The following is a 17,698-nucleotide window of genomic DNA, read 5'->3' as shown; positions in this document are numbered from 1 at the left end:
ATTTAGAATTTTGAGATGTGTGAGAAGACCACAGGGCTCAGATGTTGAATTTGAGAAGCTGCTTAATTGAAAACAATACCACTACAATAGTAAAGTATAGCATGTATGACCCACCTCTTCCATCATCCATATCTTTGGCATTGCGTCCTTTAAGTGCACGGTTCCAGTTGCTGGTGTAGTCTCCCCCCCTGCCCTCCGTCTCCTGGCCCTGCTGTCCAGTCTTTTTCATCCACGGAGGGCCATACCTCCGGCCAGACCTGCGTGTCTCCTTAAACACTCTACTCATGATGCCAAGCCCCCGAGTGCCTGACGATGAGGTCCGGCTGCCCATCTCTGCAACTGCCAACGAGTCCCGGCCCCCTCGGCCTCCGGGGCCGCTGTCCCCGACAAAGCCAGAGTGCAGGAAGACGAGGCTCCCAGCGGTCAGGTAGAGAAGGATGAGGGAAAAGAATCTGACAGGTTTCCTGCGGAAATAGCGCTGTATCTTCAGCAGAGCCTTGGCCATGCTGGCTCCCCCTGCCACTTAGACACACTCTCCCGGTGATGAAAACTCATAAAGCAGAAGAATCAACACCAGCTCTCCCTACTCCCACTAAACAGCCCCACAGGGCACTAACTAAAATGAAGAAAAAGTCAATTGAAGCGTCTCAATCTTGTATGAAGGTCATCCAACAACAATAACATGACTTTTCTCTCATGTATGCCTCTTCAGTCTCATGACAGATGCGTTACACTTGTACACCATGCAGCTCTGCCGATCGTATCCACGTGAGAATCCTCCGTTCCCGCTGACGGTCCAGCTCTGAGAGCCGGCTACAGGGCCGCGGCATGAAAGGTGAGTGACTCAGAGTGAAAGATGATCACTCAACAGTGCTTTCACTCCAGTTATCAGCCTACAGGGATGCCACACCAGCACCGCTGTGGCACTTTCTCCCACACTGTGCAGAAGGAAGAGGGTTTTATTTACCAGCTCAGCTGCGATCCTTTCACCTTTGTGTGGCCAGCTATTCACTGAGACGATCTGAGAGAGAGAGGGCGTGACTCACCATCTGCAGGAAAGACACACAAAAAAGGAAGAATATAAGTGCACACCTGAGTAAGCTTTATCACACACAGAAAAGAAGAAATAACATGAGCAGGTTACAAAAGGATGAACTCAGCAGCATCTCCTGCAAGGAAATACATCTCCAACCTCTTGCTAAGCTTTAAACTAATCCAAGTGTAATCAGAGACACAGAAATTCACCATTTAAACAATATGGCTAGTTTCTATTATAGTTACATTGAACTTTCTAGTGAATCATAAGTGAAACTGTCCTCATTTTTTTGTCTTCTGTCAAACTCGCATTAATGGGAACACCGAGAGAAAAGCAAAGAAAAACAAATAATAGGATTAAAAGCAATTAAGTATCTGGAAAACTTATTTCTGTTGTTGTGCACCAAACAGTCTGAGCTGATTAACTTCAACGAGCTCAGAGTTCTACATTATCTGTAATAAATTAGGTTAAGCCGAGAGGGGAAAAACAGAAACAAAGTTCTACCCTGTGGCATTTTCACTGATGTCTTTGGGAACTAATGTGTGTGGGAATTGAAGGAAATTAAAAACATTATTCAAGATGATCTAAGGTGATGATAATTTGTGTGAACGTGTGACAGAAAAAGCACAAACAGGCTCAAGTGAGATAAGTTGAGTCTGCCTAACTCATCCGTTAAATCTAGGGCATATGCTGTTATGGAATGTCTTTTTCGTATCATAATTCTGTTTAAGATTTTATACTGATTACTGCATTTTTGGGGATGTCTGAATCCAGACTTTCCAAATTGTCAGCAGCTTCTCTCAAAGGAGTCTCTGTTCTGGGACAAGACCAGGAGGCTACAATTGGAGGGTAACGCAACACTCCTTAGGGTCAGGGAACTTTCCAGAACATTCAAGGGGACACTCGCCCTTGTGGCTTTCGGTCTGCCTCGGGACAAATCTGCAGAATACTTGTTACATGAAACCTCAATGGCTCTGCTCCCCCTCCTTGGCTTTCCGCCCCCCTACTTTTCCCTTAGGTAGTCTGGGAAGAGTCTGGGACCCTCGCGGAGAAATGGATCACATTCTGCTGATGTGCTTCAACCCAAACCATCCAGGCATAAAGACAATCCTCATCCTGTCTGACCTCTCAAAACTTTGCCTCAGTATCCTGTTCAGTCACTTCTAAACACCTGCGAGGACGGTTTTCATTACTGATGTCTCTGTCTGCATTTAAATTATTCAGTGTTTTGTACATTTTACAATCCAATGTCTTTTCCCAGGTCAAATTTAGTTCCAAAATGACAAAGACTAAATGTTCTGAGGTATAAATGAAGGGTGTTGCTGCTGATAAATCAAAGTTAATAAAAAAAACAAGGTAAAGCTGATTAGTGGGGTTCAAACTCAGGACATAAAAGACATGAAAGAGTTTCATATATCCAGACATCGCAGTTTCAAAATAGGGAGGAAAATACTGTTCTAGAAATAAATCTGTTTCAGTTTCTAATTGCTGGAATAGTGTGAAGTCTTATGAAACACCTACTAGAGCCACCAGCCAGTTAGCTTATCTTAATACAAAGACTGGAAACAGGGGGAAACTGTTAGCCTGGCACAAGAGTGTTATCAGTCTTCTCATCTAACTCTCAGCAAGAAAGCAAATAAGTTGATTTCGCAAACTGTTTCTTTAAACATTTGTAAGTTAAATGTCAGTGAATTTCAGTGCTCTTTTCATTCTCATGAACAGCATCCAATCCACAGGGATTATACAAATGCAGTTACACATATAATAATTCCTTATATTTGTTTCCGCAGCTTAACAGCTGTATAAACAGTATTGTAAAGTGATTCCTACACTCAATCTGTAACCATGACAATTTTTCAGCCCTGTGTCAGTGTTTTGCTTCCTGCCGATGGTGAAATGATTCATGTTTCAGGACAAATGAAACACAGTAACTCTTAAACAGACTAGTCTTTGTTTCAGAATGAATAATTTGTTTGCCTTAGAGAAATTGAATCATATCTGGGTTAGGTTTCCTACAGGGTTACGAGGTCTAAATAGAAAAATAAAACTGCATATTTCAACATGCTGCTCACTCCTAATGCACTGGAGGGAAACAGTATCCTGAAAATGTGTAGTGGTTCCCCACTAGGATTTAGATCCTTGAAGGTCATGTGCAAAGATGCACAAGAGAGCATTGTTTCAGGGCAGTGTGTGCACAGGTCATAAGATGCTAGCTATAGCCAAAAAGCAGTGAGCAGTGCTCCTGTTCTGAAAGCACAGAAAATAGGTTAATGAGGGTGAACAGATGGAGACATAAGGATACAGTACATGTGACACCGACCCATTCTGCCTCTCACAAATGCAACAGGGCCACACACAGTTTAATTACTGGTGTTAATAATTCATATCACCGCAGTTAGTAAAATGAAATTGAACTCTGCTCATGGCTAACTTGCAGCTTCAAATGACAGTAATAAGAGTGTGGATGGTCTATTGTTGCAAAGGTAAAAAGGAAACAAGTTTACACTAGTGGGTCTATGACACTGTTTATAGGCACAGCGGTGCTTTAAAAACTCCAGTCAGGTCCTCATGCGTCTGCACAGCTGTCAACTACAGGTTCACATACTGTAAGTTTATTCTCCTAGGACCCAATATGCATGAATGTTACTGAAAGCAGTGGATAAAAATCAGCCATGACTTCTAAATAGACAGAGGAAGAGGAGGAAATGCAACAGACAAGAGACAATGGCAATTACTCAGGTGGAGTGGACATGAACACACTGACTGACCAATAACTCACATTCATATTAAATGAGCCAGCAAATATTTAATCCGAGTGGATTTAGGGGAGGAAACGTCAAAGTTAATCTTTGGTGAGCAGGCCGACGGCCAGCGCTGCTTGTGCTGCAGGCAAATGGCTTCACAAGTCAATCCATAAATATTCTTCATATCTGTCATGGGACTCATTGACCAGGGATGGGGTTGAGCAAGACAGAGCTGTGGTCAACTCTGGGGCACCTCTCCTAGTGTCCAGCGAGTGAGTGAGATAACAGTTAACCATGCCCGTCTAACAGTATGATTATGTATCATTTGTTTTGGTTTGAAGGAGAGAAACTACAGAGAACTGGATGAACTGAAGATGTGATATGAGAGAAAAAGGAGGAAAGAGGAAACTTTATGCAAGATGGAAAAAAGACAATAGATAGATGTTTCATGTTTCAACTAGATTTAAAATCTAGAGGCTGGATATTTAGGAGATGCATATTTTATCATGATAGAAGCAGATTAAATATTCACTTTTGTTTTATGGGTCTGCAGATGTGATCAATTTCCATTCCCCTGTCTTTCGATTGCCAAAGAACATTCTTTTCACGAGAACGTGGGTGAGGTATTTTAACTGTTAGACCGCCAATTCCCCAGTGCAAATCACAACAGCTGAATTAAATTAGTTGTGGTATCCTCCCATAGTTTAAAACAGGTTTTGCCTGCTGTGTTTTCACAGTGGTTTAAGTTAGAGAAATAGTGGAAAACAAATGTATCGTGAAATGTCTGCAAGGGTATGTTTGGTCCACAGAAAAAACAGCACTGATAGTCATTAACGGCTTCTAGGGGGAAGAAACACACATTATTGTGACAGAAACAATCAGTATCAGTGGCAGGAAGAAGAGGTTATCTGGTGCACCAGTGGCATTTGTGGAAAAGGAAACCACTTGAGTCTTCTCTCTTTGTCCTTTTTTCAGGCTCCTAGTTTCAGTTATGTGCACAAACATTCAACTTTTAGACCCATCCTGTAAAAGTACTGTACCGTAACATGTGGGACGGCTTTGGTTGTTCAGCAGCAGGAGGGTTAACAGTGTTAGCCGCAGCAGTCCTGACCCTCCCCTCACCCTGGGGCCTGTCTTTCCGCTCTCCTGGTGTGTTTGGCCTGCCAGTGCGCATTAGCCATGTTTGTCAAATCAAATCAAACTAAAGATCACATTCCTCTCCCCCCCCGTGATATCTCAGGCCATGCTTGCGTTCAAGTTTACACAGATTGCAACACACCAACCTACTTGCAAAGTTGCCTGATGCCTCATTACAAGTCCAGCAGAAAGCTCAAGACCACCAGAAGGCAACCGGGTTGTTGAGAGCGTCTCTGAATAAGGATTCAATTCATATAATGTCATAAATGCATGAAAATGAAACAATCAAATGTACTGTGACACCAAATTACTGTTAGAAGTGTAGCAGGCTAACAATAGGAAAAAGTTATTGAAGACATTTGCGGTATAGAAAAAAACTGCAGTTCACATGTAAAACTGAGACAGCTCAAATAAACCACTCAGTTGCCAAACCTCTGACGCTCTACAGAACATTAACTCCATGCAGATGCAGTGCAGATGCCAATTCTTAGGGGTGCATGACCCCTAAAAACTGGAGTGTGAACACGACTGTTTCCAATAATTACCCTGCCAAAGCCAGTTTTTTTCTTTTTAGCTTAATGTTTGGCAAAAGTTACCAGGGTATGCGCCACAGTTCTGGCTTCCCATTTTCATGTCAGCCATTTTAATTAAATCTGTGTTTGATCTCAGTGTGTGCCCGCATTAGTGATTGGCTTATTGCCCAATACACTTAATTACTGGTGTCCACTCAAAGGGAAGCTCATCAGCAAAAGATGTTTGCGAGAATCTCTGAGCAGTGACAGATTATATGAAGCTAGGAAAGCAGTTTTAAACCTCCCAATGAGCTTTTCGCTGCAAATTGCTCCTTATTATACTTTCTTCCAACTCATAGGGCAGCTATGAACCATTTATTACGGACAACCTCCATCTCTGCCTCAGTGTCGACACTTAAAAGTGCCACTTCACATACCCTGTGATTAAGTTTCTAAAAACAGGTTTCCATTATACGCATTATCATTTAGTGTATGTTATTTATCAGTAGGTTATCTGTTACCAGAACCTCTGTCTGTAGTCTGTCAGGGAGTCTTGACATTAACCTCTCATTAATGACCTGCTGAGAGGTTGATGATACGATGAAAATGCCTAACTTTTCATTTTCCATTTATTTTAGATTACCTGTGTAATTCTATTTCATGAGATCCCTCCTGCTTGGCCACCAAATTTTGTATAATTTGAATATACATAATACTAAACAGTAGCTTGTATGCACATTTGCAAACACAGTTGTATTGTGAAACTATTTTCATCCACTAACTACAAATCCTGTCAGTTCTGGCGAAATAGCCCAACTGCCGGCTGTGAAAACAGAGCACATAAACATATTTTTTCCACAACCAAATGGTCTGACAGCAGAAGTTTTTGTGTAAATTGTAAAATATGGAGTTTTTAACTCCCAATCCAACAAAGGCTTTCAGCACAGCACTGCTACACACTCAAAACATTATTGGTTCTACATATTTTTAATTCCTTCAGCAGCTGAGGAGACAATCTTTACTTTGGGACGGGATGCAAATGAGAATGGATTGGAGAATTTGAATATCATCTATAATTGTATATAGTATAGGAGGAACTGGATGGTCTTTTAGAGTCAATTTTTTTCACAAATTAGCTTTAGAAAAGGCAGCCACACCCCTGACACTGTTCAACACCTTGTTTTCTATGAAAGCTCACAGAACAGCAAAGTCATACATATTGTAGGAAAAGAGCATGCGCCTTACTAAACGTATTTGATGTTGCAGTTTTCTTGTATAGAAACCTAATTTCTCGGAGATAGGACTGGTTTTGTGGTCAAGAATTGATTGCAGTGTTTAGCCGTGTTAGTTACACCTTCCCAAAGCCTAGGGGTAATTACAAATACCAAGGCATTTGGCATTGGAAAGGCTAAACAGACCAATCACAGGAAGAGTTTGAAGCACAACCTATGAAGCTTAAAAATTAAGCCCAGGATGGCAGGGAAAAAGCTCATTGTAATCCTGATAATACTCCATGGTCCATTAAGCTCAATGGTGACCTTTTACTCTGAAAGAGAAGAGGTAAATTAAAGGGTCTAAAAATAATGTAATCCTCATCTTTGACTGGTGCACAGTAGTGTTAAGCCGCAGCATTGTAATGGAGTGTCTGATGATCATGAACGTTTCCACCAGTATACAGTGATAAGCAACTGACAAAGTCAAAAAGACGACGGGAGTGAAGGAATAATAGCTCCATTGTGATTGTGGACACAGAGCAGCAGAGTTCAATTTGGCATGAGTAAAAAGACAAAGACTGGACAAATCATTTGCACAAAATCTGGATTAGCACCATTTCTACTACTTGTAGAATACAGTGTGGAGTTTCTTTGTAAATCTGAAGGACTGGGCAAGAAAATGAACTGGAAAAGAAAGATATTTGACCATTTTTTGGAGAGAAATGCTGGAAAAACTTCTTTGATGCCAACAGGAAAGACAGTGCTGGCACTAATGATGCATCACAGAGCTCCAAACAGAGAGAAATATCCCAGATTCCTGTTGTGTGAGTTTTAGACCAACCCCCAGAAGCTGCCACTCCCAGATCCCAGTAGGCCACATAGATGGACATTTGAGAAACAATCACTTGAATCGGTCCTCTCTAATGGCTTCATAAAAGAAGCAATTATTCTGTAGCAGGGAGGCGCTGTCAATGGGAGATCAAATGATGTCTTCCACTATCCAACCTTAACAAAGCTCTTCATTCAGGGCCTTACAGAATATCTGCAGTTCAGTTTTTTTTTCAAAGAGGCAAGGAGCTTTTTCCCTTTCTCCTCTCCCACCTTCAGTAAGCACAGAGGATCTCTGCGCTTTAATTAAAAGCGAATTCTCCCAGCTCAGTTCTACTGCGAATCTCAGTCCTCTCTGCTTGGATAGACATAAGAGGGGATTGCAAAGGGTTTCAGCAAATGTTTAGTTTGTGAGGAGGAGGAAGGATGAGGGGAAATAGGAAATGCCTCTGCATGGAACTTGAGGCAATTTTCAACAGCACATCATTAAGTTAAACTGCACAACACTGGCGAACACGTCTTAACAACATGCAGCTGAGATATACAGTTATTTATTAACTGAGAAAAAGGCACTTTCTTTTTCCATGTTGGACAATGGGAAACTCAGCAGCACCAAAGAGTGGGTGTTTGGCTCAGTTATATTTGGAACCACTTACTATTAAAGATATTAAATATCAATGTGACTCTGTATTTACTATCTGTAAACTTGAACCACTCTCCTGTAAAATAGCAAGCTAGAAATTATTTTATTCTGTGATATTCATGTGAGACTTCATAATGTGATAAATGTGAAATTGTAAATGAAGAACATGAGTAGCACTTTAGCAGTGACCTTTGATATTTTCTGGTTAAAGAAACACTTATCTGCTTACAAAAACCTCTCAAGCAATCTGATTAACACATACTGTACTGTCTCATCTGTTCAATCCATACACAAACAGAAATGTGAAGATGCCAACTTGTGGTTTTAAGTTGAGTAACATGCTTTATGACATTACTATTTCCTGTTTCCATCTGTTCAGCACTTCTGTGGATTGTCTCTGGCTTTACAGCAGGTTGCCAGACACAGTTAGTGTACACAGGTTTTCTGGAGTAAAGGTTGAAACAAACCTGGCAACCTCACTGTGATATAACTCCAGAAAGCTGTGCAGTCTGAACGCCTTGCTGTTGCTTAAAGAAATAGATCAAGCACAGACCTACCTATAAAACCACAGATTGCTGTTTATACAATTCTGTTTGTGTAAGAATTAAATAAATGAGATATAAAGTGGTGATTAACCTTTACATGTGCTGGTATGTGTAACTTTGAAGTTTGGATGGAGCGAGGCTAGGAGTTTTCCCCTGCTTCCTGTCTTTATGCTAAGCTAAGCTAAGCTAACCACAGTGTGTTTCCATCTCCACACTCAAAGCTGCTCTAATCAGTATTTTTATAGTAACAAAATAATAGATGTCTATGTGTAATGTTATGGGGCCTTTCAGATCATTATTTTACAATACGCAACTTAACTGTTTGGTTTAGTGTCACTTCCAGCAGGAGCAGCTGTTTTCACCAAATACTTTATGATAAAGTCATTTATAGCAGACAGGGAGAATTAATAATATTTAGCAATATGTTCTCAGCAAGTGGAGGATACCAAAAATGGAGCTAAAAGTGAATATTGGACTTTCTGGACTCTTCAGACAAGCTGAATGTGTACATGTGCAACCTTTCGGTAATATGTTCACCACATCAACTTTATAAGATGATTATGTTCAGTCAGTGTTTTGTTTACAGCCTATTGTGTTTCCCCCAAGTGGCCAAAAAAAATCACTTAAAGCTGATTCTTGGAAAGACGTAAATAAGCGACTTCTGAAAAATGTTGAACTGTTCTTTTAAATCCTGACACACAAATCAGGAAGCCACAGATATTTTTAACTCTAGTTTTTGTCTAGTCACCAAACAGTTAAAAGTAACTGCCAAAAGAAGCATTTTTATTTTGCACTTAATAGAGTAGTATCCTCTCATCATCATGTGGACTCAGTGTTGTTGTTGTTGAGGGGACTGATTCCCAGATAAGATGTTGACACAGCTGCTTCTTGTGGCCTGTTAGGCAGAGGAAGGACGGAAAAACTGCTGAGTGCTCGCCGGTGCAGTGAGAGGGGAGACAGACCCACTACTGTAGGATATGCATTCAAGCTCCTGTGTCAACGAGCGCCCGCTCTGCTCAAGTGTCCTTGAGCAAGAAGCTGAATCCTCCAGCATTATTGTTCTGAAGCTAACCCTTCACTCTGACCTTCTGCAGCAGGACAGCAATGAATAAAATTGTTTTCAAGTTTAAAGTAATATAATGAATGGTCAATCTGGAATTACTTTGCCAAAACAGGCCTTATAATAAATGTGTGCTTTGGAGGCAATAGAGAAATGGCTGTCTTATAAGTGATCAGTACTTTTCCCTTCCCTCTTGTTGAAGTCCTTTGCTTTCGTCTTTTAGAAACCACAGTGTGGTCTCATACCTAGCTGGATCCATTTTCAGCTTGTGATTTTCAGCTCACTGCAAACCGGAGTTACATTTAAGACAAACCAACGTACTGTATATCCTTAAGAATGCGGTAAATCAGCAACAAAGCTCAGATTAGAGGTTCTACTAAAGATGTTGTCTGGAGTAAAGTGGTTATCCTGCTCACAGCACCACATGCTGGGATCACTTCAGACAATACAAGATCCTGAAACTGCAGGCTGCTGTCTCAGCATGACGCACAGTTAAGAGTAGGTATTCGGTAAAACAGTCAAGTCTTTTGTGAATTCCAGAAAAACACAAAGGTAATCAATTTATCCAATTGATATTGTCACTGCATGTGATTTTGTCAAACAGAATAAAAAGCAGAGTTGTTTTGTTTCGGTTTAAGTTGTTTACCATTTACCTGCAGCATCCCTTTTCAATTCCAGCCAAGATAGTTAAAGTACACAAGTATTGAAAAATGTACTTTAAGTATCATAGGAAAAAGTGCTTATAATGCACTATGTCATATTGTCATATTAATTATATAATTGCATTATCATTATTATTATTGCATTTAAGTGTAAGCGGTATTACTGTAGTTTAATTGACTGACAAAAATGAATTAAATTGTATACTAATGTGTTTTATGTGTGAAATCTGAGTCTGCAAAGTAACTAGTAGGTAATAGCTATCAAGTAAATCTAGTAGTAAGAGAAGTACAATATTTAGCTCTGAAATATAGTGCAGTAGAAGAATGAAGTACATACCTCAAAATACTCAAGCAGAGCATTTGAGTAAGAGTGCTTGGTTATGTTCAACAACTGACTGTAGATTACACTGTACTCATGTGGAATCCATGTGACAAAATCATATCTGTACTGTCTGAGGTAATATCTGAGGTATATTGGTCATTTTGGACTGAATGCCACCTTTAGACAGTTGTATAAATTCTGACTGCAACGGTGAGGTGCATCTTTGGTTGTAAAACTAAAGCATTTAATAACAAACCTTTTCGGCCTATTTCCTCACCAGATTGCAATCATAGTTGACAGTTATATCAGGAGAAATCAACCGCAAAAGCAGCAAGAGATTTCAATTTTGTAGCCATAATAGACCAACATAACACAGCAAAAACATGTGTTTCAGCCATGATACAAATCTTATTTTTTCTCCTCTGGCAAAATATTCTCTCGCTATTAGTATTCAGTCTATAGTGCTGTCACCGCCTACACATATAACCCACAGCAGAATCTTAAGCATTTGGCGCCCTTGCTTGTGGAGTTGCTCAAAGAGTTTCCGGGAGATTAACACAAACTGAAGTGAAGGAAGACAACAGGTACAAAACAAAGAATTTCATCACGAAAGAGCGCCGAACAACATCACAGACTTTCCTACTTTATTTTCTTTTAATAAAAAGGAAAGGTGCGCACAGTCAGCTCATTTGTCTTTCTGATTGTCGTTGTGCACAAGCTATTTCTCTGTTTTTGATGAGCTGTTCAGTGTGCACAATCACGCAGGGCGGCGAGCTGGGTGCAGTGGTGTGGATGCATTCATTTGAGGAACATGAAGTGTGTATGTTGCAGGGTGCTCTGTAAGCATGCCTTGCAAAATGTGCAGTGAACCATGGGCAGCATCAGCATCACGCAAATCTGCCTGTAAAGGTCGAGCAGCACCAGAGGCCTGCTGTCAACATATCCCTTCCCATTAAATGTGAACATCATTACAGGCTTTGTTGCTCATACATCCTATTTTTACTCAAATGCTGTTGTTGTTGTTGTTGTTGTTGTTGTTTTGTCCTTATTGTTGGTCCCATCAGCTCTATATGAAATGACATAACCATGACGGACAAGAAAGGAACATGTTTAAACCTGCACTGCTCCACTTGTAAGCAGAATGGACAAAGACTGTGTTTGTCTGTAAATTTACACCACTCTGAATTTGCTCAAATATTTACATTTCTAATACTTCCTACTGTGATGGTATTGTTTCAAATTGAGAATGTACATGTTAACACTGTTGTCATCACATGAAACTGAAAAGGAAATTGAGAAATTGTCACTTCTGCAATAATGGGAAGGTTACATGTACATGTATACACAGGGGAGCAATGCAATATAATGTGCCTACATGTATGTGTGTGCGTGTGTGCATGCGTGCATGTGTGTGCATGTGCGTGTGTAGAAGTAGAAATAGGCAAAGTATCTGGGGATCCAGGCTTTCTGACAGCTGCCTGCTTTGGGCGCACAGGAAGGAGCGAGCCTCAGTGCAGCAGCCTCTCCTAAGATGAATAAAATATGACGTGCACATATAGTGGTGTTTCACTGTTGTTCTGACGCAACACAGAATAACATCTCTGAAGCAAAGAAAGAAAGAGGAGGCCTGTGTGTGTGTGTGTGTGTGTGTGTGTGTGTGTGTGTGTGTGGGGTTTACGACTGTGTGTGTGAGATACAAAACAAAGAAATCTCTGAAATAATAGAGCGATGTGACAGTGACGTGCTCAACTATTTCCTTTAAAGAATATGTGCAACTCAGTCCAGTACAGATGTGGTTGCATTTATTCAAGTGGTCAATTCACCCAGTTCCTTAGAAACATTTTTCTCACTTCCCTCTAGTGGCATCTTGCTATGCAGATAGTTTTAATTTTATGAGCCCAGGTTTTGAGTTTCTGCCTGTGAAACTTAAAGGGCCTCTTTGTTCGGTAGAAAGAGGCTCCAAAGAACACTGTTCCCAGTGAGGTCTGTGGATTTTACCTGAGTAACTGGGACATTGTTTTTGTTTTTTGGAATTTTTAAAACAACACTGTGAGCACCACAAACCAAATCTCTGACGTCAATATGCAGAAGCATCAGCAGACAAAACTGAAACTATCTGCATGGATAGAAAGCAGTAATGGTAAGTGGAAAATGTTTTTAACACAGCATGCACTCACAGAAGGAAACAGAGTTCGCCCCCTTGGCACACAGTGACCCTAGTAGATTGATATTAAACACCAGCGCAGTGGTTCCAAGCAGGGGTTATGTGGAAAAGATTGAAGAGATCCTGATCCAATTTTAAAAACAGAAATTATTTGATAACAACATGCATCCACATATAGAAAAGTGTAGAAAATTCATATAAATAGGATTAAAGATAAGATTACAGATTGTTTTGATGCCGATATATTTACTGTCACGGTAAGCAGTAAATGTCCAGTTATGCAAGCAGACTGTACCACCAATCAGAGCAGCAGTATTAAAACATCTTAAACATACTGCAAATTGTGTGTGTGTGTGTGTGTGTGTGTGTGTGTGTGTGTGTGTGTGTGTGTGTGTGTGTGTGTGTGTGTGTGTGTGTAAGGGATAAATGGTTAAAATGCCAAAAGGCAAATGCAAACTTGACATCACATCCCATGCCGTCACATCTACAATGATGGGGTGTCTAAAAGCGCTGTGGTCATATGACAGCAACAACAACAATGACAACAAAAGGTTGTGACCCTAGTAGAACAACTACACTGCAAATAATGCAGCCTGAGTTTTGGCCCCAATCTAACAGTGCAGCCAGACCGTGTTTAAGTTGCCGTGGTTGACTGAGGAGCAGGCTGAACCGGGGAATCAGTGAAGCGGTGAGTGGGAGCTCGAGCTGAGTGGGAGCTCGGGTTGAGTCATCCTGCCCCGAAGCAACCTGGGAAAGACATCTGCACAGTCACCAAGAAAGCAGAGGTGACACGGTGTGGCGATGGGCTCGTGGCTGACCAGGTGTGCTTCATTTACCGCATGCAATAATTCCTAACATCACAGCCAACCTTGGCGGCTTCACTGACAGATGGGGGCTATTAGCTCTGTGGAGGAGCTCATGTATGTGTTCTGCCTAGCGCCAGATTCAGAAAAGTAGCTGATAAGGGGATAGACTTAGGCACTCATCCTGCTTGCTGCTGGAAATTAATGGAACAACATGTAAGGCTGAGCGTAAGAATAATAAGCCCTTACTTTGAGCGTGTATAAATAGACGAGGCTCGGTTGCTGTTGCACATCCTTCAAATGAAATCCCAGCAGATGCAATTACTGAGCACAAAACTATCACAAGAATCTTCTGCTATTTACCCTTTAATGACATATTCCCAGAAGAAAATAAGCAAAGTGGTTTATCCATTTAAAAGCTTGAGGATCCTGTTATTCCATGATAATCACAGCGGTACACGGGTGGCTTGGAGAGGAACAGAGGGATGTACATCTTGATTTGGCCAAGTAGTTCATTTCACAGAAACTTGACAAATTTCTCTTGCAAGTGTGACAGCCCAATTAGGGCCTAGCACGCTGAAAGGAGATCTGAAGCGGCTGCTGACACTGACAGCACAGGGCTGGCAGACCCAGAGGGGGCTCCACTCCTTCTGATTCTTTATCACACCGAGGCTCCTGCTGCTGCACTGCTGTATTGTAGGGAGAGGGTTTATCAAAATTTCCCGACATCCTCTTTAAAGAGAACGTGCCTCCAATTCTTCACAGCGCAGTCTGGATGCAGTCTTTTCGCACATTGACTAACGCTGTTCCAAGTGATGTTCTCCACACCGGCTCGCTAATGTGGTCGTAATATCTACTTTATCGACCCAAAAGATCTTAAAAAAGGACTACTTTATATGTTTGGTGTCATTAAATAACGCTTTCCAGCCAACATCCTTAAAATTAGAGGAAACAAATGATGACTTGTTATCTTTAATTTAACATTATTCAGTTTTCTTTGACCTATTACAGTATAAATAACTTGAATGTGGGAACTTGTTTAGCTTTAGTTTAGGGCCAGGAGCATTACCCAAAGATAAGTGCTTTTCAGATTAACATACAGGCAGCACTCAGACCATTTTGTCCTCCAGTTTCCTAAAAGTGGAGTTGGTAAACTGCATTTCCTTTATTTAAAGGCTCGGCTGTTGCCAGGTTGGAGCTGTGTTGGTGCAGCAGGTAAAGAAAACAAAGCCCAGCAGTTTAACACCAACAAAGGCCTTTTTGTGGAGCAGGCCCCAAGCTGGAGAAAGGTCAAGGGGGTCTGCTACTTGAGGTGAGCAATTACAGTGGTGATGTGCTAATCTTGGCGACTGGCACCATCTCAAGGTCAGCTGTGGACCACGGAGAAAATGGCTTTTATATTTTTATAGTGTTTTCTCCTTATCTTCTGCTCCTCGTCTTTTTTTCACTTTCTCAATGGCTTTCACACTCTTCATTCTCTCTCTCTCTCTGTCTCTCACTCACACACACACACACACACTCATACGCTGTCAAGCCTTTCTGACTCCCCTGAGCAGATAGTGTTGGACATTCACACACTTGTGAGTCAGTCTGACAGTTCAGAGGAGTTTGGGTCAGACTGAGGGGAGCCAGAGTCGATGCCACAACTGGGACCCTGACCGACCTCAAGCTAAATGGTAAATGTTGTGATAATCCACGTTTGGTGGAAAAGTCTTAGAAGGGGAAAGATGTTTTTCTACATCTGATAAATACCATAAATTAAATATCCATGAAAAGAAACACTTTGCAGTTTGATTAATAGGACGGAGAACCAGGACAAAATTTAATGCTGTCAGTGTAACAAGAGAGCCTTGTGTCTGTGAATAAAAACTCAAAATTGAAGTTGCATTTTATATTTGCATGACAACTCAAGAGAAGGATGCATAAAAAAAATAAGGTTTCACAGTTCATAGATAATGTTCCAGCAATAAAATTCAACATGGCTCTTTGCTTCTATTTTTGATTTGGTTTACACTGAGGGGAGCGTGACAGAAAACGTTTGAGAAACACTGATTTAACACATGAGATGGCAACAGATATTTTGTTGCACCATAATGATCATGTTCATGCACCCAACATAGATAGATAAGATCGTTGTTGCATAATTTTTCTAACGACTCCGTGGCAACAGTTTTAGTCTCCACATCTCCTAGGAAAACACTCTCGAGATAGCCTTGCATTTTCACCCGAGCACCCAAGCATGCTTGGAAATAGAAGCAAGCACACAGCCTTGCGCTCTGACTCAAACAGATACACACACACACACACACACAGACACACAGATACACACCATCTCACACCACATATAAGGCTTGGTTGGATTAAACTACATCCACGTCCCCAGCAGGGTGCCCTGGCTGAGAGACTGTCTCTGTCTCTATATTTTTGGACCCAGACAGTCACGTCTGAGTTCAAAAATATAACTGGCTTTTTATCCCTCAGTCCTTGCTAACTGCACGTAAGCAGGCTGAAAAGTTTTCTTTACATAATGCACATTAGGACGGAAACGAAGGACAATATTAAACTGAATACTTAGCATTTGGGTAATGCAGTAGATGGACCTTAATACAATATATTTTGTTTTCTGTGTTGCGCCCTCTCAGAATCTGAGTTTGAGTCATGTAATATACTTAAAAAAAATACAAATCTACCATTAATATCTATCAACAAAACCCTAAGACTTGAGTTTAAGTTTAGGTTTGGGGTTTTCCCAGCTTTGTCTGATGTCGGCCTCCCTGTATTATCTTACCACCTGTCTAGGCAGTGATTATCTGGATGTGTCTTACGGAAGAGGTCCGGTGTTGAGAATAATCCTTCTATAAGCTGAAAATCTGGCTGAGATGTGCATGCAGCAAGGCTGACCCACTCCTTGGCTGTGTGTAACCGTAACACAGTTTTAAAGATGATCCTCTTTCTAAAATCATCTTTTCTTTCAAGGAAAAGGAAAATGAGTCATCGCAGAACATAATCATCTGAGGCATACTCTTTGTGTTATGAATTCACATCAATAAAAACAGAATTTGAAGCCACTGAGTGTGAAACTACTATTGTGCTTTTGAATGTCAGATGCTATAAACAGTCTGAAACTTTCAGCGAATCTTCAGCGAAGACAGCAGAGCATTTAATGCCAAGCTATTTTTGTGAGAGCTCTAATGAGGATCTTGACATCCTTTCTTGATGGTGATATATCAGGAGTGAGTGCACCATCCAGCCTACACGCGGCTCACCCTGCACCACTGGTAGTTCACTATAATGGCTAGCACAAGCATGGAAACTGTAATTCCTGTCCCTTCCTCTGGCGATCTTCAAAGCCCCCGGCCATTGGATATGATCCACGGCACGTCCCTGAGAGGTCGCCAAGAGGATGAAGAGATAAAGCTCTGGAGGAATTCAAAGCCTTCTCACTCTACTGCCGGCCACCCCGTCGCTACACAAAGGACATCATATCTGAGCCACTTTCAAGCCCTCCTCTGCAGCCACAGCCAAGCTTGCATGTGAAGAAAACTCCTCTGAAATTCGACATCAAATTTAGAAAAACATTTCTTTCTTTCTTTCAGGACTCGATCTTTAGGGTGCAATCACCAAGGCTGATGCACCACTTAAGAACCACAGGGGTTTCCAGTTTATGCAAAATGCTGTGACTTTGACTGTGATTATTCACACGGGACAGCACAGCCACAGTCAACAACAAAATCTGTGTCATTTCATTTTTTTTTAAATTAGTGTCCTCAGATTCCTGCCCTGCACAGCGGAAACAGCATCACTATTATTATGTCATAGAAACTCCTATTGCCAGATGTTTAAGTAAGAATAAGAATGAAGGGGAGCTTTGGTTTTTATTTTACAGTGATGTTGGTACTGATCAATTCAGCCTGATCTACATTCAGGGGCTATGAACTGAGTGCCATGTTCCTGCTGCCATAACAAGAGCTCTGTCATGCTCTATGCCTTTTATTTACTGTCATACCGAGTGCTGAAATTGCAGCAGC

General features: G+C 41.1%; 1 protein-coding gene across 1 annotated transcript in view; it reads right to left on the bottom strand.

The window, feature by feature from the left end:
- wscd2 (WSC domain containing 2) overlaps positions 1–17,698 on the bottom strand; it is a 34,801-nt gene that overhangs the window by 15,116 nt on the left and 1,987 nt on the right. Inside the window, exon 2 of the mRNA XM_022751747.1 lies at positions 115–1,049. Within this exon, the coding sequence (XP_022607468.1) occupies positions 115–505 (391 nt within the window). The 5' untranslated portion in view covers positions 506–1,049. The remainder of the gene's footprint in view (positions 1–114; positions 1,050–17,698) is intronic.

Source organism: Seriola dumerili, unplaced genomic scaffold, assembly GCF_002260705.1.
Source record: "Seriola dumerili isolate Sdu_G_001 unplaced genomic scaffold, Sdu_1.0 BDQW01000017.1, whole genome shotgun sequence".
Classification (NCBI taxonomy): domain Eukaryota; kingdom Metazoa; phylum Chordata; class Actinopteri; order Carangiformes; family Carangidae; genus Seriola; species Seriola dumerili.
This window is presented reverse-complemented; position numbering and strand designations above follow the sequence as displayed.